The following is a 27,376-nucleotide window of genomic DNA, read 5'->3' as shown; positions in this document are numbered from 1 at the left end:
GATTATAGGATAGGCGAGACCTCTTTCTTTCTATGGTGCCCACCCAAATAGATGTGAATCATTTTCCACATAAAAATAAAAATAAAAATAAAAATGACAACTGTATCCATCCACTCACACAACGTGATATAGGGTGATACAACCCCATATTGATAGTAAAATAATACAGTATTGCCAAAATCAATCTTCAATCCTTTTATGCATGAATGGAAACATGGCATGTACCCGTGTTCAAATGACTCAAATAGTAAGATCCATTGCGGACATCTAATAAATTAAAAAAATGAACAAAAAATAAAAAAATAAAAAATCCCACACAAGGTATTCAAATTATTACTCAATACTTTTTTACTTCTCTTTTTTCTCTATTATATATAACGCAAGTAATGTGATGTAGTAATATAAAAAGGCTAAGAACTTGAGAGATCTTAGTTATGGAAGGATGGTGGTTGTTGTACATGTCTGCCTCCAGCAATCCTCTTAGCTTTTTTGAGCAGTAGCAGTGTGGTTGGAAGGTACTGAAACATGACCAGGTCACTGTCTTTAGTACTACTTCTGCCCCACAAGAGTGCACTGAATCGATAGCAAAAATGTCCCAAAGATTTGAGCAGGCCCACCTCAGATGTGTACTTGGCTCTTGTTGCATTATTAGATCAAGCCAGGAAACTACAGGGGACTTTGGCTGCAAAATAATTTGAAAATTGACAATGAGACAGAGCGATCAGGCTTTTTCCCTGCATTGATTTAAACTTCAGTACAATTTATATCTATAATGTTATAGGACAATGACAAATTAAAGAGAAAACCATTACAAAGATTGAAGAGAAAACCATTACACCACACCACATTGTGCCACAACCACAGCCCAGGCTAGGTGTGTGGACATAAGATGCGTCCATACCATGCTCATCAATGTATAGTCTCTAGAAAGGGCTCATCTCTAAGGAAGAACCTTTTTTCTTATAAAAGTGATTCTGAGCTCTTTCCTATTCAATGTGTAACAGACATAAGAGTTTTAAAAAATAAAAAACATGTTTATTTTGAAGACACTATAAATACAACAAGCAGTAGAGGCTATTTTTTTTTAATGGAATTACTTTTATGGGTTAACAAATCTTGATATTATTAGAGACCACGAGGTGGGTGTGGATAGAAAGAAAAGGGTATTTGGGTCATTTGTGAGTGGGGCTGAGTGTGCAAGATGCTGGCATGTGCGGCCACATTTAGTGTTATGGATGGAGAGGCTTTATTTGTAGGCCAATAGAGCTTCACTGATTATACATTGACAAACATATACATTGGAATTTGTTTGTAATGGCCATATAATGGGAGGCTTCTAATTTTTGTGGGCCCCACATATATTACTATCAAGCGGTCTCAGGTCAGAAGATAAACAAGAACAAAAGTAAATGTTTCATTGCTAAAAACTTATCGGCAAGACATGCAAGAGCAGTAGAGCAGTCGATCGGGATCTCAGCACCATTAGGGACATTCATGTATCTTGGGGTCCCTATTTTCCACGGAAAATCTAGAGGTCAGTATTTCCAGCCAATGTTGGATAAGTGCTTTAGAGTAGGTCATGGACAATTTTATGTCCAAGATGGACAAAAGAAGGCTGGGTCGGAGGCAGAAGTGATTGGGACTCTCAGACCCCTAAAACCGGCATATCTCACAAACCGCAATGAGTTATTTGACGTACCATATATGATTTTAGGGTAGGAGAAGCTACTTTAGCCACCCAACCTGCTATGCTGGGTTGTCCATGCCGAATTTGCGAGATTCCATCAAATCAATGGTCAAAACTCCATTTTCATTTAGTTTTTACTATTTACAGAAAGTTTTAGTTTGATTATAATTCTTGATCCTTTGAGCTTTACGAGTCGTGCCCACATGAAAAGGGCGTAGAAAAATTAGGAGAATACTGTGGTTAGGCAAAATTAGGCACTTACTATTTTTGGTCGAAAACCATGTAGTAGGAATCATGATTGTCTATAAAAAGTAAGTTTACTATTTATAGTAACTCACGTTTTTTAGGGAGTTTGAGTTGGGACTTTGATTTTGAAACTTCTTCCTAGGTTTGGGATTACTATTTAAAGGATTGTAAATTCGTTTTTATCATCAATCAATCTATTTTTGAATTTATTAGAATTTATTTCTATTCTTTCTATTTTTCCTCATGGATTCCAGAAATCTCTATGAAGAGTCGAGAGAAGCTCCATGGATTCAGAGCAATTATCCCCTTCCATCCCTGTGTCAATAGAATCAAACATAGAGTGGCCGAATGGAAAGAGAGATAAATGTCTCAGGCAGCCAAGGTTATGCTGATTATCCCCTTCCTGTCCACACGTTGGCAGCTTTGGATGTGCCTGTCTCAGTGCTTTCTTTTTTGAAGAAGAGCTTGGCGGATTTCTTCTAGGGCTGGGAGAATGGGAGGAAAAAGCAGCATTGGAGTTGTTCGAAGCAGATCACTTTGCCTAAGAAAGAAAGAGGGCTAGGGATGAAAAATCTGAGAGAGGTTATGCTTAGCCACAGAATGAAGATGGCTTGGGAGATTTTCTTCGGGAATCCTGATAGCATATGGAGAAATGATATGAAGGAGAAGTATAAAACAATCTCTCCCAACTAATACAAAGGAGTGCTTGCACTTCCCTTCTGATTAATAAAGAGTAGCATTTCTGTTGGAAAAAAAATGGTGGGCATCCACATCCCAATCCTTCCCTATGGTGTGGTATACCTGCATTTTGGGCCAACCTAATTTTTTATTTTCAAGGTGAGCATAAGGCAGTGTACCTGATGGATGTTGTGAATCTCATTCACACTATCCAGTAGGCACGCCTGCATGTGCCTACATGAGTTGTGCTAGCTCGGACCTAATAGAATGAGATTGTCATCCATACCTTGGACAGGCTTCTTTCAATTCAGAGATTGAAGACGCATGCTATCTTGTACCCATCCTCCTCTTGCTACCTTCTGCATCTTTGCACAATTAGTAGACTTTGGATGATAATGAAATCTTTAAACATCGATTATAAAATTTCGTGCATACTTACCCTTGATTGTTGTACCTGCCAAAAGAAATTGTATAATCGGTACATCGACTTCACCACGTTATGATGGACAGCTTTTGCAGGATCGAATCTGACTTCTCTTCTTCTCTACAATCCACGTATCTTGGTGATCAAATTCTCTCTAAAAAAATAAAAATACATGAAAAATGAAAAGAAAAAAAATTAAGCAAATGATTTTGAGTAAAAAGAAAAATTACCTCTAATTCTTCTAGACCTATAACCTGATAGGATCCAACAGATCTTTTCCTACAAGGACATTGATTCTTCATCTCCATCACTAATGATGAATCTCACGCGCTTCTCGTTGCTTTCTCCTCCAATCCCATGGTTTCTCAGGGTCTGATACACTCCATAACCCGATTTTCGCTTCACGGGCTTCTTTTTCCCACTAATGCAATTAAATTAAAGATTAGAATATATATCAGAGATTCATTTAATAACATGAGAACAAAGTAAGTGTGATTTACCATAGCAAGCTTAGGGCGTTTGTCGTATTGATGATAATGCCATGCCATACCTTCTTTTAGCATGAATTCCTGTAGATAATGAAAAAGATAATATAAATAATTAATTTCTTCTAAATCTAATTCGAAGTTTCTATTTAAGAATATTTTATCAAAAGTCATACCTGGACAAATTTACCGTCACTGTATATATCCCCAACAGTTCTGTTATATCGATCTTCACAATAAACATCTATTTTGAGTACCTTGCCTTGAACTAACTTTATCAACCAATCCGTCGACTCTTTACCAAAGTGCATTTGACTTTCGGGTGCATCAATCCCCCTACAGAACACTCAACTTATCAATAATAGTCATTTAAATTGTAAAGTGTATATGATTCAAGTGAAAAACAAATTACCTTAGTCTGATGCGATATTTTTTTGCCAGTATTTCCTTACTTTTTGTACCAGCCATGACTCTGTGTGTAAGAATGAAAAGTAAAAAAAAAAAAAAAAAAAGAAGTGAAATTTTAATAAGCAGATTGACAAATCTATTGGAACAAATATCTTACAGTGGTTTGTTAACCTACCTGTAACCGGCCTCCTTAATCTTCTTATGAAGGTCATCAGCTTCATTATATTTCTTGGCTGCCCGAGCTTGGGATCTTAGGAGTAGAGCTTCTTTTACTCCTTTAGGAACATTCAACGACTCCCTCGAATCACTCGTGTCAACAAAAACGGTGATGGTGTCTCCATCAGCCACAAATCTAGCACCCACCTATTAGTAGTATAACACATCGATTCAATTTATCCAAACTCAATTTATAGAAAGAAAGAAAAGAAGGAACTGAATTCTTATAAATTTCGTTATAACAACTACTTTGGATGTATTAGATATTCCTTAGATACGCCATGCTTTAAACAACATAAGCACAAATCAAGTTGTTTGGCCATATTATATAGAAAATAATGGATGTAAAGTTGAATGTAGACTAGTAAAATGTAAAGTGACAAGCCCATGTAACAAAAAATTTCAAATTTTACGATGTTTGGATGCTTCAGAAAAATAAAGTATTTTAGGAGGTTTCCCTTCATGTTAAGGTATTGGGTGTTGTAAATAATGATATGGGAAAATAGTCAAACTAGAATAAATTTTATATATATATATATATATATATATATATAAGAGGACATTTATTTTTTGAATATTGATGGTTGGAGTTATTTCATAATTCCATAGGATGTCTATAAATAGTGGTTTAGACACAATCTCATTGTATTTTGTGTTTTGGTAACCCATTCAAAGTATGGTCCATTATTTGGATGGTCTAGTTTGATTTACATATATACACCAGCGAAATCAATTATTGCATATGAATAAACTACTGCTCTGTATTGAAGTATGAGAGTTTTAGAGCTACCCGTCCATGCAAACATAGGCAAGTGAGAAATCCAAATTGTCCATCAAAGGTTCCGGTGTGCTAGATTCCATGGATAAAATAGCAAGGTAGCATATGTTGCCCATTAGATTGTAACCTACATGATTAGTGGACCAGCTAGATTTTTTGCCAGGATTTGGTGAACTAATTTAGACCATTGAGCTTGTGGTTCCCATCATGGATGGTCCATGTCCTTTGAAATGGACAACTATACTTTGTTAGGATACATGTAAATGGTGAAGAAGAAATACACCAATGTGAATAACGGATCTAGCTATTGCTTGGCCCCATGACTTAAATGGGGTGATGCACTTGATGATCGGGATAGGTTCACAGAAGAGAGCCTCTGCATGCAACTCGTGTAAATTTGACTTTATGAATTAGTGGGCTTTGTTGTGATGCTTAAGTGAAATCTACCCTGATTGCTAGGTGTATCACTCCATTTTAGCCATAGGGTCCAAAACCTTACTCCATGATTCAAGTAGGCGATACAAAGGTCAACAGTTGGGAGAAGACGCCTCATATATTGTTTCTAATCATAAGGTCCTACTGAATTATAAAGGATTTCTTTTGGACCCTATTGCTAAAATGGAGAAATGCAGCTTGCAATCTAGGTGGATTTCACTTAAATATCATAATGGGCTATGCATGTAAATTGGTAAAATACAAATCATGCATGCAGAAAAATGAGAGATGCAAATCTCTATATATAGTGAGAAACACAATTAAGAATTCTACTTCACATAGATTTCATAATAATTATGATTACGATTCTAATTCACATATATAAAATTTATATTTACAAACAATCCCCTAAGAGAATTTTGTTAGTTTATAAGAGTAGTAAATTGCTCAAACAAAACTTATTAAAAATATTTTAAAATTATTATCACTTTCAACAGTAGTATAGATCTTCATACCGGAAGTGTCTTTAGTTGGAAGATGACTCCCTCTGGCAGCAACTCTGGATCTGATGCTTCATATCCCGAATGAATGGACAGGGAATGAAACCCCAAAAAATTCCTACAAAATTCATAATTACCCCTTATGCTGGTGACTTATATATATATATATAGTACCTTTTCCCATATATATATATATACATATATATAAGAGGAATGAGAATAGAGTTTTGAGTAATCTGATATTCCATTCATGATGAGTCCTGCACATGATCTTATGGTAAATGGAACAGCTAAATTAAATTTCTTTTACCGTACATTCGTCATACATAAGCATGGCCTACCTGATAGTTGGACCGAACATGGGGAGCTAGATTTTAAGTCTGGTCTGGTTGGCCAAGGTCAGGAGGCTAGACAGGGCCCACGCACCAGCCCTTATTGCCACCCTACATCGGACCTTGGGCAATGCTCATTGTCTAGTGAATCCAGATCCATAGATCATATCATGTTTGGGTCCAGATAGCCTTTGGGTCTTATCAATTAAAACTTTAAAAAATCATACAACATTTTAGGCATGATTACGTGTATCCAATGTCAGCATGCACATAGATTGATCTACATTGTTTATCCATTTTTCTATATCATTTTAGAATATGGGCTCAAAACTGAGGCAGATTCAAGACAAAAGTGGACCACACAGTGAGGATTAAACTCTCACCATTGAAAACTTCTTGAGTCCCACAAAAGTTTTGGATAGAGCTTATATTCGTTCTTTTACTTCATCCAGGTTTATATGAGTTAATGAATAGGTTGGATGACAAATAAATATCATGGTGGGCCTTGGGCATTATAAAAGTTTCGACGGTTAGCATCATCATCACCGCTACATCCTGTGGTGTGGTCCACTTAAGTCCAGCATCCTCCTCAGTTTTGGACCCACATTCCAAAATGACATGGTGCAACCCCGGTTGCAGAGGCTGTATGGGGACAATGTCTGTGACAAATCTACTCCGTTCATCCGTTTTGAAAGACCACAACCGTACATATAAAGAATCAGTCCCATCCAAAACTCATGTGGGCCATAACATACGAAACAGTGGGGGAGTGAATGCTTAGTCAGTGGCAGAAGTATTGTATCAGCAGGATGATATTTGTGTCCACAGTTTATCTGAGTGGTAATAATTCTATGAATGGTTTGGATGGCATATAAAAAATCATGATCAACTCCAGAAAAGATTCAACGGTGGACATTGTTGTTCTAACTATTTTATTGGTGCGGCCGACCGCAGTTTTGGATCTGCTTCATTTTCAGAATACTGTCTTATCGTAGTCTTTCAATGCAGATGAATGGAATGGATACATCAAGAACCCCACACAGCCCCGGCGCACGGGTCACAAGCAACCATCCCCAAATGAAAGATAGCTTACTAAGTAAGCAAAATAGCGTTCCCAAAATAGAAAGAAAGGAAATTACAATACGTGCCTTGGCTACTCCCCTGCCACCAGCCCTGTGGCCGGTGGTCAGTGTTCTGTGGGCCCCACCATGATGTATGTGTGTCATCCAGTCCATTAATCCATTTTTAAAGATTATTTTAGGGTTTCATCCCAAAAATGAGAGGGATATATATAAATCTCAGGTGGACCACACCACAGGAAAACAATAGTGATCAATGTTCATTCAGCACTGTTTCCTGTAATGTGGTTTAATTGATATCGGTATATAACTTATTTTTGGTCTCGAACCCTAAAATGATCTAGAAAAATAGATGGACGGCATGGACGAAACACATACATCATGGTGGGGACCACAGTGATGTTTGTGGGAACCGTTAAAACCAAAAATTAAAAACAATACCACCAAAAAAATAAATTAAATAAATTCATATAACCTTACCTGGTTGGATGCTCTTCGATAAATCAACTTCATCCTTTGAATGTTTTTTTCTTCTCCTTGTCTTTTACTTTTTTCTTTTTTTTTTTTTAATTTTAATTTTTAATCTCTTTAACATTTTTATAGCTGTTTCCGTGTTCCGGAATGTTCTTGATAAGGTACCGATAAGGTACCGTCCGTTTCTTGCCGGCCTAGCCGGTATTTAGACGGATTGCATTTCGCACGAAACTTCCCACGGGAAGCATGGTGGGCCCACCGTGATGTTTTTGAGAAATCAGAAACGTCCATCCCTTCATCCATATCTGTACAATCTTATGAACAGTTTGGATGACAAATCAACAACACTGTGGGGCCTAGAAAGGCTTCAACGGTGGAAATCACTATCCTCACTGTTTCCTGTGGTATGATCCACTTGATCTTTGGATATGCTTCAATTTTGGGTTCAACCCCTTAAATTATATATAAAAACGTGTGGACGGTGTGGATAGACCACATAAATTCAAGATGGGCCCAAGTGAGTTTACGATAAGAGGTAATGAGTAACTCATTACGCAATCCTACCGTTGGCCGTTGGGTGAGTTAGTACACGATCGGTGTCATTTCCGGACGCCGTTTGGCTGGCTAGTAGGTGCTATGTGGACCCCACCATGATGTATGTGTTTTATCTACGCCGTTCATCCATTTTGAAAGATAATTTTAGAGCTTGACCACAAAAATGAGGTAGATTCAAATCTCAGGTGAAACACACCATGGGAAAACAGTTGTGATTGAATGTTCACCATTAAAAACCTCCTAGGGCCCACTGTAATGGTTATTTGACATATAACCTGTTGATTAGGTCATAAAGACTTGGATGAAGGGGAAAAATATATATCAACTTGATCTAAAACTTTTGTGGCCCATAAGAAGTTTTTAATGGTGGGCATTTAATCAACACTGTCCGGTCCCCTTGAGATTTGAATCAACCTCATTTTTGAGCCCATACCATAAAATGATATGGAAGAATGAGTGGACGGCATGGATGAAACACACATCATGGTGGGGCCCACAGAGCACCGACCACTTGCCATTGACTAGTGGCAGGGTGCGTGATCTTAACCATTCATTCAATGCGTACATGTATGTGGGACTAGTGTTAGATGATCTGAACCATCCATCCAATACATATAGTGGTCAATTGACAGTAAACCAAAATTTTCACTTAATAGTAGCCGTTGCTGGTTTTCCATTATACTGTTAATTTGAGCTTACCAATGTCACACTGATAACATTTCAACAGTAATTATTCAAAGTTCCTTTCCTTTGGTGTGGCCCATTTGAGTCGATCCAAAAGGTTTTAAAGCCCAAGCCCAGTTGGTGCAAATGATGGTCGGACTGGATATCAAACGCATTATGGTGGGCCCCACAGTGAGCGGATTATAATGTGGCAGATCCAAATCTGAGGTGGACCATGCTATAGGAAACAGTGGTGAGTGAACACCACGCCATTAAAAACTTCCCCCAAATGATTTGGCAATATGGATGGACGGTGTAGATATATAATAAATACATCAATGTGGGCCCCATGGTCAGGCCGGTGCACCATCTTGGTTGAGTCCAGGCCACACCTAAACCACTCCAGCAGCCGTGTAGGCAGTTGCAATAATGCATTTAAATTCGACTGGGCCAAGGCCATGTCTAAGAGCCCATTGGCTGAGATGGAGCCCAGATCGGCCCAACTTATTTAGGATTTGAAGGGAAGTTATTGTCACATATCATGCATGGTAGGATACACTTGTTGTAGAACCCGAATCATTCTCAAGAGTGGGTAGCTGGGCCAAGCTCAGAAACTAGCCTTGTGTATGCTGGGCTTAGGCCAGTTTTGTTCACAGGCTGGGCTAGGCTTGGACCTAGGGTTAACTTTGTGGGCCATACTTAAACATACCTTGACCGGGCATGAGCCCAAACCATTGACAGCCCTACGTGTAGATACCCTTACTAAATGATGAATAGATTAGCTATAGTTTGTAGAAAAAAAAAGAGGAACAGTCAAAAGAAACATAGCCGTAGATTTGATTTCTAACATATGGTCCATTTCATAGCAAGGGATTTTAGAGACGGTTTATAATCGTTTCAAAATTTGTCTTATTTTCCCCTTTTTCATGCAGTGGGTCCAGCCGTTAGGGTATTAGATACTAGGGCTGAAAGTAGGGTATGTTGGGTTGGGTTGGCGCTCAACCCTAACCCAACTCAAGGTTCTGGTACCTCAACCCCAACCCAATCCAACCTCGGGTTGGGAATTCTCAATCCAAGCCCAACCCAAGCAGGTACGGTCGGGTTGATCGGGTGGATACATGCTAATATTTTAATGATTGCATTAGTTTATTATATTTCAATACATATCTTATTTTTTATATCTATAATTTTATTAATTATATATGTAGTTATTTATTGTAAAGAACTTCATTTATGCTCAACAAACAAGCTAAAATATAGGACAACTACTCATTAAAAAGTCATGTTGTGTAGCACACAATCTATTTGGGAGAGAGAAATCATGCATTTCTTGTTTGCTTGAGTCATTGGAAATGATGTGGACCAATGAGACCCGACAGTACTGGAATTTCCTGTCTTCAACACATATGATCCACACTCAATTATAATTTATGAGTAACTTATAAATTGATCGGGTTTAGGTTGGGTCAGGCAACCCAAGACCTCAACCCGAGCCTGACCCAAGTTTTTTCGAGTTGGTGTTTGTATAGCCTAAAACCGAGATCGAACTCGACACATCCTGCCCAAGCCCAACCCAATGTCGGGTCGGTCGAGTTCAACCCACCTAACTTTCAGCCCTATTCGATACCCATTTACAGTTAAAGATCGAAAAATAAAAATACAACATTAACTTTTTAAAAAAAATTATAACAATTAAAAAATATAGAATAATTTTTTTTTAAATGTGTTTTTTTTTTTTCACATGTGATATTAACTTGGTTAGTGGATAGATTAGGCACATTCAGGCATAAAGTAAGGATTTTATCAATTTTCTGGCCAAACTTAGTTGGGCTCATGTCTATGTCCAACCATGTTTTTTAAGATCAGGCTCGGGGTGTTATGCTAGGCCTATGTCACCCATGAGACAAGCTGGAGTGTAGGACTTTAAGTGTCAAGTCAGGTTGAGTCCAACCAGTTGCCCTTAATTAAGCTAGTCAAGGCTACTCGTATGACCAAGGGCCTTGATCTGTTATACAAGTCTACTTGACCAAAGGGTTTTCTTAGATTGACTGAATTATTGTTGCCCCCCGCATTAACATGGACAAAGTGAAGACTAGACTAAGATCCAAGGTGCTCTTGACCACCAATTAATGCACTCTATACTTAGGAGATTTGTGTAAGGGTACGAGTTAGCCTTCACAGATGAGTTCTTTTCACCTTAGGTTGATAGATGCACGATCAACCGGTTTAAAGTGATTTTATTACACTGGAGCTTTAGTATAATATTTATCAATCAGAATAGAATATTTGCATAAAAGAGAAATAAGCTAGGTTAAACACAATCGATTTTATTAATGACTTGGCCCTTTTACAATCACCGTGTTTTACAACCATATACATAAACAAATGTGAAAAACTAAATAAATACTTGATGCGCTTATCAAAACAGACAATCGAGGAAGGTGATCACCAGGAAATGATTGGAGTATGAACAACTAAATCAGAACTCAAATGGACATGGTGATCTAGCGACTTATGGTCACAGATATTTTGCCTACTCCTTAGATAAATGTACTACGGCGGGAGCCGTTGGGCAGTAGTGAACTAGATTATGAAAAGTTCGATATGAAAGAAAAATAAATGTAAAAGTATATACATGTGTTTGGCATGGGCCTCGAGCTCTTTTTCTTGTGCTCCTTTTCTAGTTCTCTCAAGGCGGTGAGAGCCCCCTTGCCAGGCTTATAGATCCTTCATGTGGGCTTTCTGGATATGTAATCATTTTCTTAAAAAATCGGGACTTGCCTTGGAAAGAAATGACTCTAGACTCGTTAGCTTCTTAAATCTTCTTCCATAGCTGATCCATCGCAGAGATGTTCGTAGCCCACTAAAGACTAAGCCTAGGACTACCAATTTTCCTCTGATAGAGACAACTGGGTTTTGGTCTGAGAACCTCAATGGCTAATCTCTATCGAGCAAGACCAGTGAACATCTCTATTGATGCCCTACCTTGTCAACTTCAAGGTGTTGGACCATCTAGATTAAACCAACTCCTTCCAAAATTGTAATGGTTTGGAGTGTTGGAGGGATTTGACCCCTAATACTTATATGTCATTTGGACATACCAAATATTTCATTATCTTAATTTCAATCATTGTATAGAACAAGGCTTGATGTAGATTCAGAAACTCTATTATGATCTGGGTCTGAGATAGCATCTGGATTGGCTTGGAAGTCAATTCGACCCCTTGGTCTTCGGAATCTTTTAGATCGTAGTTGGTTCTTCGAACGTCTCTGGGGAAATCTCTCATTTTAGAAGGATGGTAAGAGACGGCTCGATGTAATCGAGATCCATTCGATGTCATCAAAATTCAAACATCGATGACATCGAGGAAGGCTCGATGACATCAAAATATAGGCACAAAATGTCCAGCGGGCTGTTAAGGAAAATCATGATTGATTCGATGGCATTGTAACCTTGATGACATTGAGGAAAATTCGATGACATCGAGGAAAAGTCGATGACATCAAAATTAGGACCAATCTATCCAGAGAGTTTATCAAGGAAAAATAGGAATTATTCAATCCCATCGAACTTCATTCGATGTTATCGAAATTCAAACTTCGATGACATCGATATTTGAATTCCATAACTTTTCAAACAAAACCTCAAGTTCTCTTGGTAAGAAAAACTCAATGACATCAGAGTCTGTTCGAGCCATCGAAGGAAACTTCAATAACATTGAACGACCTTCGATGACATCGAATTCAGATAGATTTCTACCCCCCTTTTTAATACCATTTGAAGTTTATTGCCTATTTAAAGAGGCTTGCTTCTTAGGTTCTACAGTGAGAAAAAGAAAGAGATTTAAGAGAGTTATTACTATAGTTGATTTACCCTCCATCTTAAATCTCACTTCTCATGCGAGTTCATCTTTTAATCCCTTCTTAAATGTAATCATTGTTAAATCAATAGATTGGATTGAAGAATAAACTCCACCATTCAAGGATCTTTCAGCAACATTTTAATGGCAAATTATTAAGCTGAAATCCTCTGAATGGAAAATATTCTAGAATCTCTCCAACACTTTAAGACCAACATTTAATAGAGAAGATTACATAGAATACCTTGACCCAACACTGACGACTTGCATAAGAAGCATCCATAGCTGTTGCAGATTAAGAAAGTTGAAGACCCTCCATCAATAAGAAAGATCACCTTTAACATGTGCTATCATTGGAGCTCATCTACTTACAAGTAAGTCACTAGAGTCCAGTGATCCTGAAGATCTTTTATTGAGGGTCAAATATTGCATATTAGACCATATTTATTACTTGGTTTTATGAACATGATAATGTTTAACGCTTTATTTTAATCATCTATATATTGCAAAGTAAATTTAGGAGCTTAGACTGAAAAGGGTACTAAAAGCATGAATTTGATGCTAAAAAATCACCAAAGCAAGAGACGGATCCTAGGACACCGAGATTGAAGAATTCACACGCCAAAGATCCGAGAAAACCAAGTGATTAAAGATAAGGAAGCCTGAAAATTGTTTTGAATGCAAGATCACAGGGTTCCCATCATCCGTTTGACACGAAACTTTATATCCGGCCTAAGGAACCGTACATGTAAAATTGTAACCGTTGGATTTGTGTGAAAGTGGTCCAATGGAAAGATTAGCCACAAATCACCAATTTGGGGCCCACCTGATCCTTGGATATTCTTTAGATTTGGGATCAGCTCGTATATGAGACAGAAGAAATGAATGGACGGTGTAGATGTTTCAAAAACATCATGATGGACCCCACCTTGGGTTGGATGCACACACAGCGCACATCAGCCACTTTGCACCGAACCTAGAGTCGGTCAAACGTGGTTTGACCCGATGCCCAACCAAAACGAAAGTTCTTTCCTCTTACGCAGCAGCGGACGGGCATTCGCTGTGATGCATTATGGCCCACATTCATGATCAGGATGAAAGATCCGATTCGTCCATCTTGTTTGGAAGGAAAAATCGACCAAAATCATGCCAATCATATGGATCCATGCACACGTACGAACTCGAAGGCTTTACGTTGTGCAAACAGACATTGTCCATTGGGAGATGTTGTGGCCTACCACCTTTAATCGGATGGCGAATCCGAATCGTTCAGATGGGAGCCAAGCCAACACCGACCATCCCCAAGAAGTCAGATGGGGCAAAGTGGTAGGCCATCCGCACCAAACACGGGTCGAGCGCAAGATGCTTCCACGTTCTAGCTGCGCAAGACGTTTCTGAATTCGCTTCTGCGTAAGCTTACGCACGAAACCGACTCCATCCGACAGACTTGCAACACCTATAAAAAGAGGCCTCTCACGGACAGAAAAAGGGAAGAAAAAGAGGAGAGAGAGATCAGACGTGTGGAGCAGCAAGGAGAAGAACGAGAGAGAGAGAGAGAGAGAGAGAGAGAGAGACGCGTGGATTGGACGGCCATATTTCTTCTCCCTTTTCCTTCATTATCTTGATGTTTTATTTTAGAGATTTTAACTTCATCATGTCTATGATGGGCTAAACCTCTTAGCTAAGGCTAAGAGGTGAAGCTTATAGCTTGATGGGATCATTTTTATGGCTTTGATTCATGTTTATTGAACTCTCTTTGATTCTAGTTGATTATAAGGAATACTTTTAGTTTTTAATGATTTGTTGTAACTTAAATTACAATGGATTTGCGATAGCTTTGGGTATATCTTTTTCATTATTGAGATTATGAATTTAGGAAACCTTGTTGTTCGCCATCGTCTATTGGACATGGTTGGATGATGGAACCATTCCTAATGTTCATAATTCTCTCAGATTGGTTATGGATTGGTAAATTTTGTTGTTTGCTTTGTCTCATGGGCATGGTGTTGTAATAGAATCAATTCTAGTTCTCATACCTCTCATTTATTGAGAACTAGATTAAAGGAAGTTCAGAATTGATTTTAATGAAATATCATCTAACTGGATAAGGATGGGACTCTGATCTCCCTAATCTCTACAAGTGGATCGTTGGAAACCCTAGTTTCATACTTTTGAATTTTACAAGTTTTTAGTTACTTAATTTACAATTATTCTCATACATTCTCTGATTTAGATTACATTTTCTTTTAGTTTTGATTCTAGTTACTTTCAAAATACGTACAAGGTTCAGTCCTTATGGATTCAACCTCAATCATACTGAGATAATTACTACATCGTGACCCTACACTTGGAGTTGTGAATAAAAAATAAATAAAAAATAAAAAATAAATGAGGTACATCTAAAACTCAAGTAAGCCACACAACAGGTGGAAAAAAGGGGAATGAAATGCCTATTATTGAAACCTTTCTTGGTCTACCTTACTGTTTATATGCGGTCCAAACTATTTGTAAGGGCCATTCACGATGAATGGAAAAGATAGAACTTTTAGGCTAACACGAAACATCTATAGCTTTGGAATGTTTCTACAGTGGGCATTCAATTCGCACTATCATCACCTATGGTGTGGCCTTGAGTTTTGGATCTATCCCATTTTTTATCTCATGCCATGAAATAAGCTGGCAAAAGCGGTGGGCAAAGTAGATTTTTCATGGAAACAGATTTGGTGGATTGGTGACTATGGGGCCCAGTGTGATGTATGTCTTTTATATGCACACTGTCTATCCATTTTGTTAAATCATTTTATAGTAAGAACTCACAAATAAAGCATATATCGAATTCTAGGGCAGACCATACCACATGAAACCATGGTGATTGAACACCCACCATTAAAAACTTGTTATGCGTCACAAAAGTTAGATCAAGCTGAATTTCCTTTTATCCATTATGTGTGACCTTATCATGTGTGACCTTATCGAAAGGTTGGATGCATGGCAATAAACATTGCATGCACCCTATGAAGTTTTTAATGGTAGGTGTTCAATCACCATTGTATCCTGTGGTGTGGTCCACCTGATATTTGGATCTGGTTCATTTTTTGGTTCATGACTTAAGATGAGCTGCCAAATGGATAAACGACATGGACATAAAACACATACATCATGGTGGGCCCCACAATCACAGATCAGCCAGCCCAATGTTTCCCAACTCCATCAAATCCGGCACCCATGCCAGTTCTCACAAACATTACTGTGGGCCCCACCTAGCTTCCAACCTTGGGAGTGGCAGGCAATCTGTGTGTAGATGGCCCCACAATATGATGTGTTACCCCAAATAACTCTGGGCATTTTAGCCTGCGCCATTAGTCTTCACAATTATTTTTTCCTTTTAAAAGAGGGTAAGCTTGTCTAAAAAATATAGCAACTGAGCAGAAATTAGCTGAGATTTTACCAGAAGGGGTGATAGCGATTGAACTCCATTCCTCCCATCTTTTAATGCACCAACATTTCCTTTCCTGTGTAGCTTGCATAAACCGTGGTGAGCCATCCAAGCTCAGTAGGTTCCACCATATACATATATCGCATGTACTGATATCCATCATTTGAACCGACCATATGAGTTACACCCACGTGAACAATGTAAAATTGCACCGGTAACTACCAAGTTCTCATGGAGTGGTCCATCGGATTTTGTTATCTGGCTGTTTTTTCCATTGTACCACATGCTGGTGAGCTAGACCTGATAAAAGGGTTCGATGAAAGATACAACACATGGTCACCCCACAAAAACCCAGCTCGTGTTGATGTCAGCAAGTTCTGTGGGTTCCATCATGAGACGTGTTATTTCCAAACCGTCCATCCATTTGGCGATCTCCTATTAAGGCTTGAGCCCAAAATAAGACATAAATATCAAATGGACCACACTGAAAAGGCAGTGGATTATCCCTTTTGGGGTCATAAAAGTTTTGGATCAATATGATATTTGTTTTTCCTCTTCAGATCTTTGTGATCTCATGAAGAGATTAGATGGAACATAAACGTTATGGTGGCCCTACAAATGTTTTAACGGCAAAAATCATTATCCCTCCTGCTATTTGTTGTGTTAGTAAAAATCATTATCAATACTGTTCATCCATTTTTTGAGATCATTTTAGAGCATGTGGAGTGTCACTGCTGGTCTTCGCGTAACAGGTACCCACACCAGCTATATGGCTTTTTTAAATTTTTTGTTAGCTTGGTAGTACACAACACTTTCAGTTCACACTTCACTGCTAGCCACCCCCGCTGGGGATCCATACCAAGACCCCAGTGTTGAAACGAGGTATCTTTCACTCAGTCTACCACTTGAGCTATGGATCAGGGTCACCAGCCAATCCGCTTCCACTTAACTGGGAGGCTCATGCAATTTTCAGATGATCTGGACCATTCATCTGCTGGGCCTCACTTTGATTGGTCTCTCCTAAAAAGTTTGACCAACCCATGGTGGGCCGCATTGTATAAATGTTCAGATTATGTTGCGGTCTATGGTTAAGCCAAAGCACTTGGGTTAACAGAAGGATGGGCTCGCCTGGTGCAGGTCCGGTCCATCTTTCTAATAGAGGCCTGTGGTTTGTGTATGGGCCTGATTTTGAACCCTGGCCTATAATAGAGTCCTTCAGTTGGGCATGGGCCTTGATATTTTGAAAACCTGATCATGCATTGGCAGGCCTGTTTATCATAGTTTAACGACCTGGGCTGAGTCAGGCCGGTTCAGCCCCGGCTCAAAAGAGTCCCGATTCGACTCTACACCAACCAAGTCAGTGATGTTACTGAGTCTTTTAATCAGGCTATTTTATGTTTGTAACTGATAAGTTTAAACCCCAAATAAAAAGGTACGATTTGTAGATGTGGCTATCCAGGGCCCAGTTCTAGTCAGGACGACGAGATGGGCTGTTTATTAACAGGCTCATGCCGAGTGAGCTCATTGCGAATTTTGGCTGTATTTCCTTAACAATGCCAAAAAGCATTTGGGAAAGGAAATGGCAAGTGTAGTCGCTGAGTCACCTCTATTTTTAGTTCTGACTCATGGTGCTGACAGAGTCGAGTTCGATCAGTCGTCAGTCCATGTAAGCATTGGATATAGAATGCTAACATGAGGGGATACCATGTGATGCATGGATGCACGTGTCAACGCACATGACGCATGTACGTTTGCAAGATCTGACTCGTTCATCACGTGGAACCTAAATTATATGTTTTGTGACCCAATAATTAGGATGGTCCAATTATCGGGTGGACCATATTATGAAAATAAAATAAAGATGTTAATAACACATGTTCCAACATGGTAGATGTTTGAGATTAGGTACATTCATCAAGTGAGTTGTCTTGTTAAAATGTAGTGGCCCAAATATTATGCCGGTCCATACATAAAGTGGGTCACACGTTCTTGCATTTTCTCTCCCTTACTAGTTGGGAACCATGCCATGCGGTGGATGCACAAGTGGCCAACACATGTCCTTGTAGAAAGTTTATGCAACATCAAGGCATCCAACAAGTAGGCCCCATCGTGTATATGTCATCAAAGTTCTAAAATTAGCTAATTGGATTAAACTGGGGCCAGTTAAGTTGACACAGGGAGAACTCGAGCAGAGACTGTCAAAAAATCAGTTATGTGTCTGATTCGTAACTCAAGAACTCGGTGGATGCAAGGGTCGGCTGTTTAGCATTTTTATTAATAAGACCTTATTTGCTTATTCTAAAAAAATAAACTTTTATTTTCAAAATAGATTATTAGGTAAAGCGCTAATTTTAGAGCTTGTTTTTTAAAAACTAATCAAAAAGCTCTTAAAAAATAAGTGATGGAGATGCCATTATTATTTTTTTTTTTTTCTTTTAGAGTTTATTTTAGCTAAAGGAACAGACATTTTTTTATATTAATTTTTGGATAAATTTGTCCTTCAACTTTTTAAGTAATTCCCATCTTACCATCTCGTCTTCACTTTACAATCTCTTTAAGTTGGACCCACATGTTGAGCAACCCATATTGAAAGTGAGGCTCCACGTAATAAATGGTCCACATCAAGGTAGGCTCACATAATACACAATCACATCAAAAGTGGGCCCCACATGATAGATGCCTACATCATAGTGTGGCCCCACATGATGGACGACCCACACCAAATATGGGACCCACATGAAGGATGGTGGACATTGAATGTGGGACCACGTGATAGAAGGTTGACATCAAAGGTGGGCCCACATGATCAATGACCCATATTAAAGGTAGGGCCCCACAAGATCCTTCATAAAGGAGATGTGTTTGTCTTCCAAGTAGGCCTCATTCACTTCCAGTTCAACATCTGCGACACCAATGCCATAGCCATTGCAGGACTAAGCAGCCAGAACCTGCATGACTTTTAGCCCTAGGAACCATCACCATTGCGAATGCTGTGTTTGGATCAAATCTACCCATCTCAGATGATCTTCTTGCCAAGGCATACCAAGTTGACAAGAAAATAGTTGATTATCTCCAACCGCAGTTTGTAATGAAAATCTAGAGCATGCCCCCTTACAGTGAAAAAGAAAAAAAAGAGGAAGAAGAAGTTTGGGAGGTTGTTAGGGGCTTCAAAGATCATTCTGCGTAGGTGTTTTGTTTACTTGCTGGGATCTACCATGACAGGTAATTGAGTGGTTTTGAGTAACCTGAGAAGAGGCCTATGCTAAGGTTCATGAATGCAGGCCACAGTTTTGGTGTAGGTTTTATGCTGCCCTGTTTTCAGATGTTGAGTGGTAAAGTATCAAGGTGTTTTGTAGTGGCTATGTATATTCCTGTATTTAGCTACTTCCATAACTAGGCAATCTGGTTTGTTTTCCTTTTAATGTGGATTATAGGATAGGTGAGACCTCTTTCTTTTTATGGTGCCCACCCAAATAGATGTAAATCATTTTCCACATAAAAATAAAAATAAAAATGACACAACTGTATCCACCTACTCACACAACATGATATAGGGTGATACAACCCCATATTGATAGTAAAATAATATAGCATTGCCAAAATCAATCTTTAATCCTTTCCTCCATGACTGGAAACATGGTACCCGTGCTCAAATGACTCAAATAGTAAGATCCATTGTAGACATCTAATCAAATAAAAATGAAAAAATAAAAATCCCACACAAGGTATTCAAATTATTACTCAATACTTTTTTAATTCTCTTTTTTCTCTATTATATATAACACAAGTAATGTGATGTAGTAATATAAAAGGCTAAGAACTAGAGAGATCTTAGTTATGCAAGGATGGTGGTTGTTGTACATGTCTGCCTCCAGCAATCCTCTTAGCTTTTTTGAGCAGTAGCAGTGTGGTTGGAAGGTACTGAACACGACCAGGTCACTAGCTATCTTTAGTACTACTGCCCCACAAGAGTGCACTGAATCGATAGCAAAAATGTCCCAAAGATTTGAGCAGGCCCACCTCAGATGTGTACTTGGCTCTGGTTGCATTACTAGATTGATCCAGGAAACTACAGGGGACTTTGGCTGCAAAATAAGTTGAAAATTGACAATGAGACAGAGCGATTAGGTGTTTTCCCTGCATTGATTTAAACTTCATTACAATTTATACTTATAATGTTCTAGGACAATGTCAAATTAAAGAGAAAACCATTACAAAGATTGAAGAAAAACCATCACACCACACCACATTGTGCCAAACCACAGCCCAGGCTAGGTGTGTGTGGAAAATTATATAAGACACATCCATCCCATGCTCATCAATGTATAGTCTCTAGAAGGGGCTCATGTCTCCAAGGAAGAACCTTTTTCTTATAAAGGTGATTTTGAGCTCTTTCCTATTCAATGTGTAACAAACATAAGAGCTTTTAAAAAACATGTTTATTTTGAAGACACTATAAATACAACAAGCAGTGGAGGCAAATTTTTTTAATGGAATTACTTTTATGGGTTAACAAATCTTGATATTATTAGAGACCACGAGGTGGGTTTGTATAGAAAGAAAAGGGAATTTGGGTCATTTGTGAGTGAGGCTGAGTGTGCAAGATGCTGGCATGTGCAGCCACATTTAGTGGTATGGATGGAGAGACTTTCTTTGTAGGCCAATAGAGCTTCACTGATTATACATTGACAAACATATACATTGGAATTTGTTTGTAATGCCCATATATTAGGAGGCATCTCATTTTTGTCGGCCTCACACATAACTATCAAGCAGTCTCAGGTCAGAAGATAAACAAGAGCAAAAGTGAATGTTTCATTGATAAAAACTTATCAGCAAACCGTGCAAGAGCAATAGAGCAGGTGATTGTGATCTCAGCATCATCAGGGACGTTCATGTATTTTAAGCTGATGTTGGATAAAATCAAACATTGGACCAGCTGGAAGCGGATCGCTTTGCCTAAGAAAGGAGGGCTGGGGATGAAAAATCTGAGACAGGTTATGCTTAGCCACATAATGAAGATGGCGTGGGGAGATTTTCTTCGGGAATCCTGGTAGTATCTGGAGAAATTATTTGAAGGAGAAGTATAAAACAGTCTCTCCCAACCAAATTGAAGCGGCAGAAGGCAGCTAGAAGTCTCCTTTTTGGAGAGGCATTTGCAGACTATGCCCAGCCTTCCAATGTATCTTTTGAGAGTGCTTATGCTTCTCTTCTGATTAATAAAGAGTTGCATTTCAGTTGCCAAAAAAAAATAGTGGGCATCCACATCCCAATCCTTCCCTATGGTGTGGTATAACTGAATTTTGGGCCAGCCTAATTTTTTATTTTCAAGGTGAGCATAAGGCAGTTTACCTGATGGGATGTTGTGGATCTCATTCACATTATCCAGTAGGCACACCTGCATGTGTCTACATGAGTTACGCTTGCTTGGACCTAATAGAATGAGATTGCCATCCATACCTTGGTCAGGCTTCTTTCAATTCGGAGATTGGAGACACATGCATGCCATCTTGTGCCCATCCTCCTCTTGTTACCTTCTGCATCTTTGCACAATTAGTAGACTTTGGCTGATAATGAAATCTTTAAACATCGATTATAAACTTTTGTGCGTGCTCATCCTTGATTGTTGTACCTGCCACAAGGAAAGATGACTGGATGAGCATTTTGTGCATGGTAGTGGCCCACTAATGAGAATTTTCATCATTGCTATAGAAAATAGGATTTCAAAAATGGAATTGACTGTTATAATAATTAAGATATTTAATAAAACTAAATGGGGCTTTTGACCGTTGATAGGAGGGAATCTCACAAATCCGGCATGGGCAAACTGGCATAGCAGGATTGTTTGGCTTAAGCAGGTCCTCCTAGCCCAAAATCATATATAATATGTCGAAAAACTCATCCCAGTTTGCGAGATACGACTGATTAAAGGTTTTGACGGTTGGGATCATTTCCACCTCTAATAGGGCCTTCTCATCTTTGTCATGAAAGTGTCTGCAACCGCTCTCCATCAAGTCAATCATAAGGCCTGATTGGAGGCGGAAATGATTCAGACCATCAGAACCTTAAAACAGTCCTATCTCACAAACAGAGATGAGTTTCTAGACATATTATATATAATTTTGGGGTCCGAGAAGCTACTTTAGCCAGCCAATCCCACTGCGCCAGGTTCCCCAAGCCGGATTTGCGAGATTCCATCAGATCGATAGTCAAAAGACCCTTTTATTTTCTCTTTTACTATAAATAGTAAGTTTTAGTTTAAGTATAACTTTTTATCCTTTGAGTTGTAGGAGTCGTATCTTTTTGGCTTAACCACGTTTTTTCCCTAACTTTTCTAAGCCCTTTTCATGTTGGGAATGACTTCTACAACTCAAAGGACAAAATATTATACTCAAAAGTAAAACTTATTCTTTATAATAAAAACAAAACCAAATGGAACTTTTGACCATCAATTTGATGGACTCTCGCAAATCTGGCATGAGCAAACCTGCATAGCAGGGTTGGTTGGCTAAAGTAGGTCCTTCTCCAAAATCATATCTAATATGTGGAAAACTCATCCTTGTTTGCGAGATACGACTGATTTAAGGTTCTGACGGTTTGGATCATTTCCGCCTCCGACCAGGCATTCTCATCTTTGTCATGAAAGTGCCCGCTCTCCATCAAGTCAATCATAAGGGTGGTAATGGGTTGGGCGACCCGCCCAGCCTGACAAGCTTGACCCAGCTTTGGAGTGGGCTTGGACCTGTTAGCATGGCCTATGGGCAGGGCTTGGGCCTGCCATGCATGGATCAGTGAATTTTTAGAATAGCATTGGGCTCGAGTCATTTTAGCCTCACTTATCTTCACATGTATATTTTTTTTTATCCTACAAATACTCTATTCCAATCCTTGATTAGGCAACTCATGCATATTGAATGTAGACAGTTGATTTTGTTCTTCTAAGTGAGGCCCACTTGATCAATCGACAAATCAAAAAACAATCAGATGGGAAATAGGAATTTTATCAATTGCAGGCTGGGCTGGTGGGGTTGGGTTGGGATGTGGTGGGCCCAACAAACTTTCTCGAGTTGGGCTTGGTCCGCATACTGGGCTGGGTCCAGACTAACTCCTTGAACCTTAAGTTTCACATTGCGTGGTGCCTAGCTTAACCTGGCCCACTGCCACCTATGCGGATTTCTTTAGCCGGAACACGGAACACGACAGGGGTTTCAACAACCCTAAGCTTTGTGGGGCCCACTGTGAAATATTTGTTATATGCACTCCGTCCATTTATTTAGGTAGATGAGCCCAAACATGAGGCAGAACCAAAGCTCAAGCGAACATGTGGGTGGCATGCAGATGGGTCCCTTGCACACACGTGAGGCTGGTTTTAGAAACACCTCTACAACTAGATATGTGTGGGCCCCACTGTCTTATGGGTCACAAGAATCCAAACCGTTTGGGCCATCTGGATTGATGAAAAGCATGAAAATAGCAGCAACTGAATGAACCAATCAACTATATAGCTACTATACTCATTTATCTGTTGAGAGAATTGAGAGAGAGAGAGAGAGAGTACCTGGTTGGCCGTGGTATTCTTTGAACCTTGCCTACCTGATGGATCTTCTATCTGCAGCACCTCACTTGATTATTAATCAATTTGGATGTTTGGGATGTGTGATATGTTGCTCCAATCCTCCCCTTTGCATCTTTCCGCCAGCTTTGGACTGCCGTGGATTGTGAGATGGGTAAGGCCTTGCAACCCTTGAGGCAATGACCACAACTCACGGCAATACCAGATCGTGAGACTTCTAAGCGACTTGAGCTGTCCCAAATCATCAGGAAGAGACCTCAATTCAGAGCAATCGTAGATATAAAGACTCTCTAGTGACTTGAGTTGTTCCCATCCGTCAGGAAGCGATATCATGTTAACGGAATTCCAGATAGAAAACGCCTTGAGGCTTGGGAGTTTCGGTAACGGCCTTGACAAAATCTCGCTGCTGCCTATGATTTCAAGAGAAATAAGCCGTTGCAACCCTTGAGGCAATGACCGCAACTCGGTGCAGTCGTTGATCTGGAGACTTCTAAGCGACTTGAGCTGTCCCAAATCATCAGGAAGAGACCTCAATTTAGAGCAATTACCGATACAAAGATCCTCTAGTGACTTGAGCTGCTCCCATCCGTCTGGGAGCAACGTCATGTTCTCTATATCATCGATCGAAAACTTCTCTAGGCTTTGTAGGCTTCGTAATGGCATCGACAAAATCCTACTGCTATTAAACACTTGAAAATCTTTGAGAAATGGTGGGAGGCAATTCATCCCACTAATTTCAGAACACTCCAGGATCTGGAGGGACGTTAGAGTTTCTGGAAGGTGCTGCGGCAGTGCCTTCAATTTCGGGCAGTAATAAACTTCTAATTTCTGCAGAGACGGCATTATTTCTCCATCTTCTATTCTCAACTCCCACTCCTCCAATTCATTCATATGACAGAATTCGAGATGTTTCAGCTTCGGAAATGCTACTCTGTTTATGCCCCCACCACAGCTATTCCCGTAAAACTCATGGCCGACACGTTTTATAAGACCTCCCTCTATTTGAAGGAATTTGAGCGAAGGTAGTCTCCCGAGCCCAGGCAACTGCGTACACTTGTAGCAATCGATTAATCTCAAGTCGACTAAATTTGAGAAAGGCAAATCTTCCATCCAAGTTGGGAATTTTGAACCAATGCATCTCCCAATTACTAGCCTTTCTAGGTTTGTATGGGGTGGTCGGAGGGCTTCAAGTACATCGTCCATCCTCTCCACCTCATCATCTCCTGACACCTCATGGTCACCTGGCCATTCAACCCTAGGATCTAGTAACACGTGAAGAGACAATACACGAAGGTGTAACTTCTTGTACAGTTCAGCTTCCTTAGCCTCGTCCCCATTACCCACTCTCTTCAAGTTTTCTATTACTAGATTTCCTTGGAGAGAGTTAAGTCGTTTAAGCTCTCCAATCTTACATCCTCCATTGCCTCCCACCATGAACCTACTCAACGTCCGAAGGGAACTTATTCTCCCCAACCCTTCAGGTAAGCACTTTAGTTTCATTGTGCCTGCAATTTCCAGATGTCTCAAGCTAACCAGTTTGTCCATCCCTCTTGGTAATCTAGCGAGCTCCGGACAATAATTCAACTTCAAGGTCTGCAAATTGCGGAGATGAGTCACAGATTTCGGCAACTCAACTATCTGCGAACGAGACAAGTCGAGATATCGTAAATGCTTCAGCAACCCAATTGAGCTTGCCAATTCTTTAACGCGAATGCCAGCACCAATATCCAACGCCCTAAGGGAGCTAGCGCATTCGAATAAATTAGCAGGGATGGTATCAATATTTGATTCTTCAATTTGGAGGAGTGTTCGCAATTTTTTTGCATAACATAGAGGGGCTGGAATTTCGGACGTTTCCCAATTGACCATAAAAGATGAATGACGAGCTGTAACAGAGCTGGAGTCCGACTTTCCAATCTCAAAGATGCAATATTCATTCTTTGTAATGAATTGGGCGAGATCGTGAAGGAGATCATGTATTGTACATCCGACTTCTTCTTTTTGAAACAAAGACTGCGCCACTAGCTCGTCAAAGTAATCTTCGCCAATTGCTTCCATCCCTCTTCTTCCCTGCGGCTTGATGAAACCCTGAGCTAACCACAACTTGACCAATCTATCCTTCTCCATCTCATGATCTTTCGGAAATAATGAGCAATATGCAAAACACTGCTTCAAATGGACAGGCAAATTATAATAGCTCAGCAACAATGCCGGTAAGATACCTCTCGCGATGTCGGGTATTTCCCATGTTTCACTTTCCAAGATGTCCTGCCAATCTTGTGCCGTCCTCTTGGACCGCATGACGCTTCCAATTACCTTTACTGAAAGAGGCACTCCTTTACACTTGTTCACTATCTCTCTTCCGATCTTTTCCAACGCCAGGCGATCTTCCTCTTTCCTCCCAGTGAAAGCTCTGCTACTGAACAGTGACCAACAATCATCATCGGATAAACCTTTCAATTTATGCATGTAGGCGGATTCGCACGTAATTGCAACCTTCTCGCTACGAGTAGTGACCAAAATCTTACTTCCGGGAGCACCGCTTTGGAAGGATAGCCATAGTTCATCCCACTTTTCACTATTATCATTCCACACATCATCAAGGACAAGCAAGAACCGTTTTCCTTGTAATGTCTCGAGAAGCTTATTTTGCAGTGGGTTTAGATCAGAAAACTCAGCTTTCTCCCTTGCATCCTCTATAATTTTTCTGGTAATCGTTTTTACATCAAACTCATCAGAAACACAAACCCATAGAAACACATTGAAATTGCTCCTCACCCTTTCATCTTTGTAGATCAATCGAGCAAGAGTCGTCTTGCCCAACCCACCAACGCCTTCTATCGAAATGACACGAATCCGTCCCTCCTCAAAACTGCTCCCACTGACCAACTTGCTTATTATGATATCTTTGTCTATGTCTCTCCCGAACATCTTCGATTCATCTACGAGCGAACTCGTTTGAGAACTGGCATTGTGAAGCTCACTACCTCCACGGAAACTGTTAATCTCCTTAAAACTGAACTTTTTTTTGTCATCTGCAATCTGATCCAGCTTCGCCCTTACTTCTCTTATCTTACTAGCAAAATTGCGTTGTGATACGACTTTACTGACAAATGTCTGCACCTTATCTCCGATGCTGCGATTATCAGTATCATCACCGTCGGTCCATGATTCATGGGCCAACCTTATCCAATCTTCTAGACCGCAACATGAAAAGACTGAAAATAAGCAGGCCCATGGCTGGTTTCCCATGATTCGATCGTCACCGTCGTGGGTTCCTGATTCAGATTCTGGGAATGGAATCATCTCATCTAACACGTCCTCCACATCGTAAACCACATCTTTCAACTTTTTAAACCAAACTAGAATGCTTTGGTTGTGAAATTGCATAATATCAGCATCATTAAGAAGTGCTTGAATGGATTCCAATGTAGAAGCTAACTTTTCAACTTCTTCTTTGGCATCACCCACCAAATAAACCTCTTCTCGAAGTTTGTTCACAACCATTGAAAGCGCATTCGCCATTGTTCCAGAACACAGAGAGAGA

The 27,376-nt window shown here is 39.6% G+C and overlaps 4 protein-coding genes across 12 annotated transcripts in view; 1 reads left to right on the top strand and 3 right to left on the bottom strand.

The window, feature by feature from the left end:
• LOC131226675 (protein DETOXIFICATION 25-like) overlaps positions 1-2,510 on the top strand; it is a 9,911-nt gene extending 7,401 nt beyond the window's left edge. Inside the window, exon 4 of the mRNA XM_058222305.1 lies at positions 2,188-2,510. Coding sequence (XP_058078288.1) covers positions 2,188-2,199 — 12 coding nt within the window. The 3' untranslated portion in view covers positions 2,200-2,510. The remainder of the gene's footprint in view (positions 1-2,187) is intronic.
• On the bottom strand, positions 305-21,489 carry LOC131228096 (staphylococcal-like nuclease CAN1). The gene is made up of 9 exons (XM_058223927.1): positions 21,098-21,489; positions 5,873-5,975; positions 4,104-4,291; positions 3,933-3,992; positions 3,697-3,856; positions 3,536-3,604; positions 3,066-3,456; positions 2,898-2,970; positions 305-682 (listed from the first exon to the last, which is right to left on the bottom strand). The coding sequence occupies exons 1-7, from the start codon at positions 21,487-21,489 to the stop codon at positions 3,346-3,348; spliced, it is 1,083 nt and encodes a 360-aa protein (XP_058079910.1). The 3' UTR covers positions 305-682; positions 2,898-2,970; positions 3,066-3,345.
• LOC131226672 (putative disease resistance protein RGA3) lies at positions 19,882-27,376 on the bottom strand. Of its 9 annotated transcripts, none has more exons than XM_058222296.1 (4): positions 23,815-27,376; positions 21,609-21,888; positions 21,098-21,468; positions 19,882-20,341 (listed from the first exon to the last, which is right to left on the bottom strand). In XM_058222296.1, the coding sequence occupies exon 1, from the start codon at positions 27,352-27,354 to the stop codon at positions 23,887-23,889; it is 3,468 nt and encodes a 1,155-aa protein (XP_058078279.1). In that variant the 5' UTR covers positions 27,355-27,376; the 3' UTR covers positions 19,882-20,341; positions 21,098-21,468; positions 21,609-21,888; positions 23,815-23,886. The 9 variants fall into 9 exon arrangements, with proteins under 9 accessions (XP_058078279.1, XP_058078282.1, XP_058078276.1 ...); XM_058222299.1 differs by lacking the exon at positions 21,098-21,468 and having other exon boundaries at positions 21,609-21,654; positions 21,717-21,888; XM_058222294.1 differs by lacking the exon at positions 19,882-20,341 and having other exon boundaries at positions 20,685-21,468; positions 21,609-21,654; positions 21,717-21,888.
• LOC131228094 (uncharacterized 38.1 kDa protein-like) overlaps positions 20,685-27,376 on the bottom strand; it is a 112,409-nt gene continuing 105,717 nt past the window's right edge. The window contains exon 10 of the mRNA XM_058223925.1: positions 20,685-20,995. The gene's annotated coding sequence lies outside the window, so the exon portion shown is untranslated. The remainder of the gene's footprint in view (positions 20,996-27,376) is intronic.

The sequence above is a fragment of the Magnolia sinica genome, chromosome 15, assembly GCF_029962835.1.
Source record: "Magnolia sinica isolate HGM2019 chromosome 15, MsV1, whole genome shotgun sequence".
NCBI classification, from domain to species: Eukaryota; Viridiplantae; Streptophyta; class Magnoliopsida; order Magnoliales; family Magnoliaceae; genus Magnolia; species Magnolia sinica.
The sequence above is the reverse complement of the archived record's forward strand: the minus strand, read 5'-3'. Positions and strand labels throughout refer to the sequence as shown.

Bases quoted from the DNA above. Each gene is read 5' to 3' on its own strand.
- LOC131226672 (XM_058222296.1), bottom strand. From the start codon at position 27,354: ATGGCGAATGCGCTTTCAATGGTTGTGAACAAACTTCGAGAAGAGGTT.
- LOC131228096 (XM_058223927.1), bottom strand. From the start codon at position 21,489: ATGCAACTCTTTATTAATCAGAAGAGAAGCATAAGCACTCTCAAAAGA. The intron at 5,976-21,097 runs GTTTGCTGATAA...TGAATTTTGTAG, and splicing joins TGCTCTATTGCTCTTGCACG to GAATTTTTTGGGGTTTCATT. The intron at 3,457-3,535 runs GTAAATCACACT...TAATTGCATTAG, and splicing joins AACGCCCTAAGCTTGCTATG to TGGGAAAAAGAAGCCCGTGA.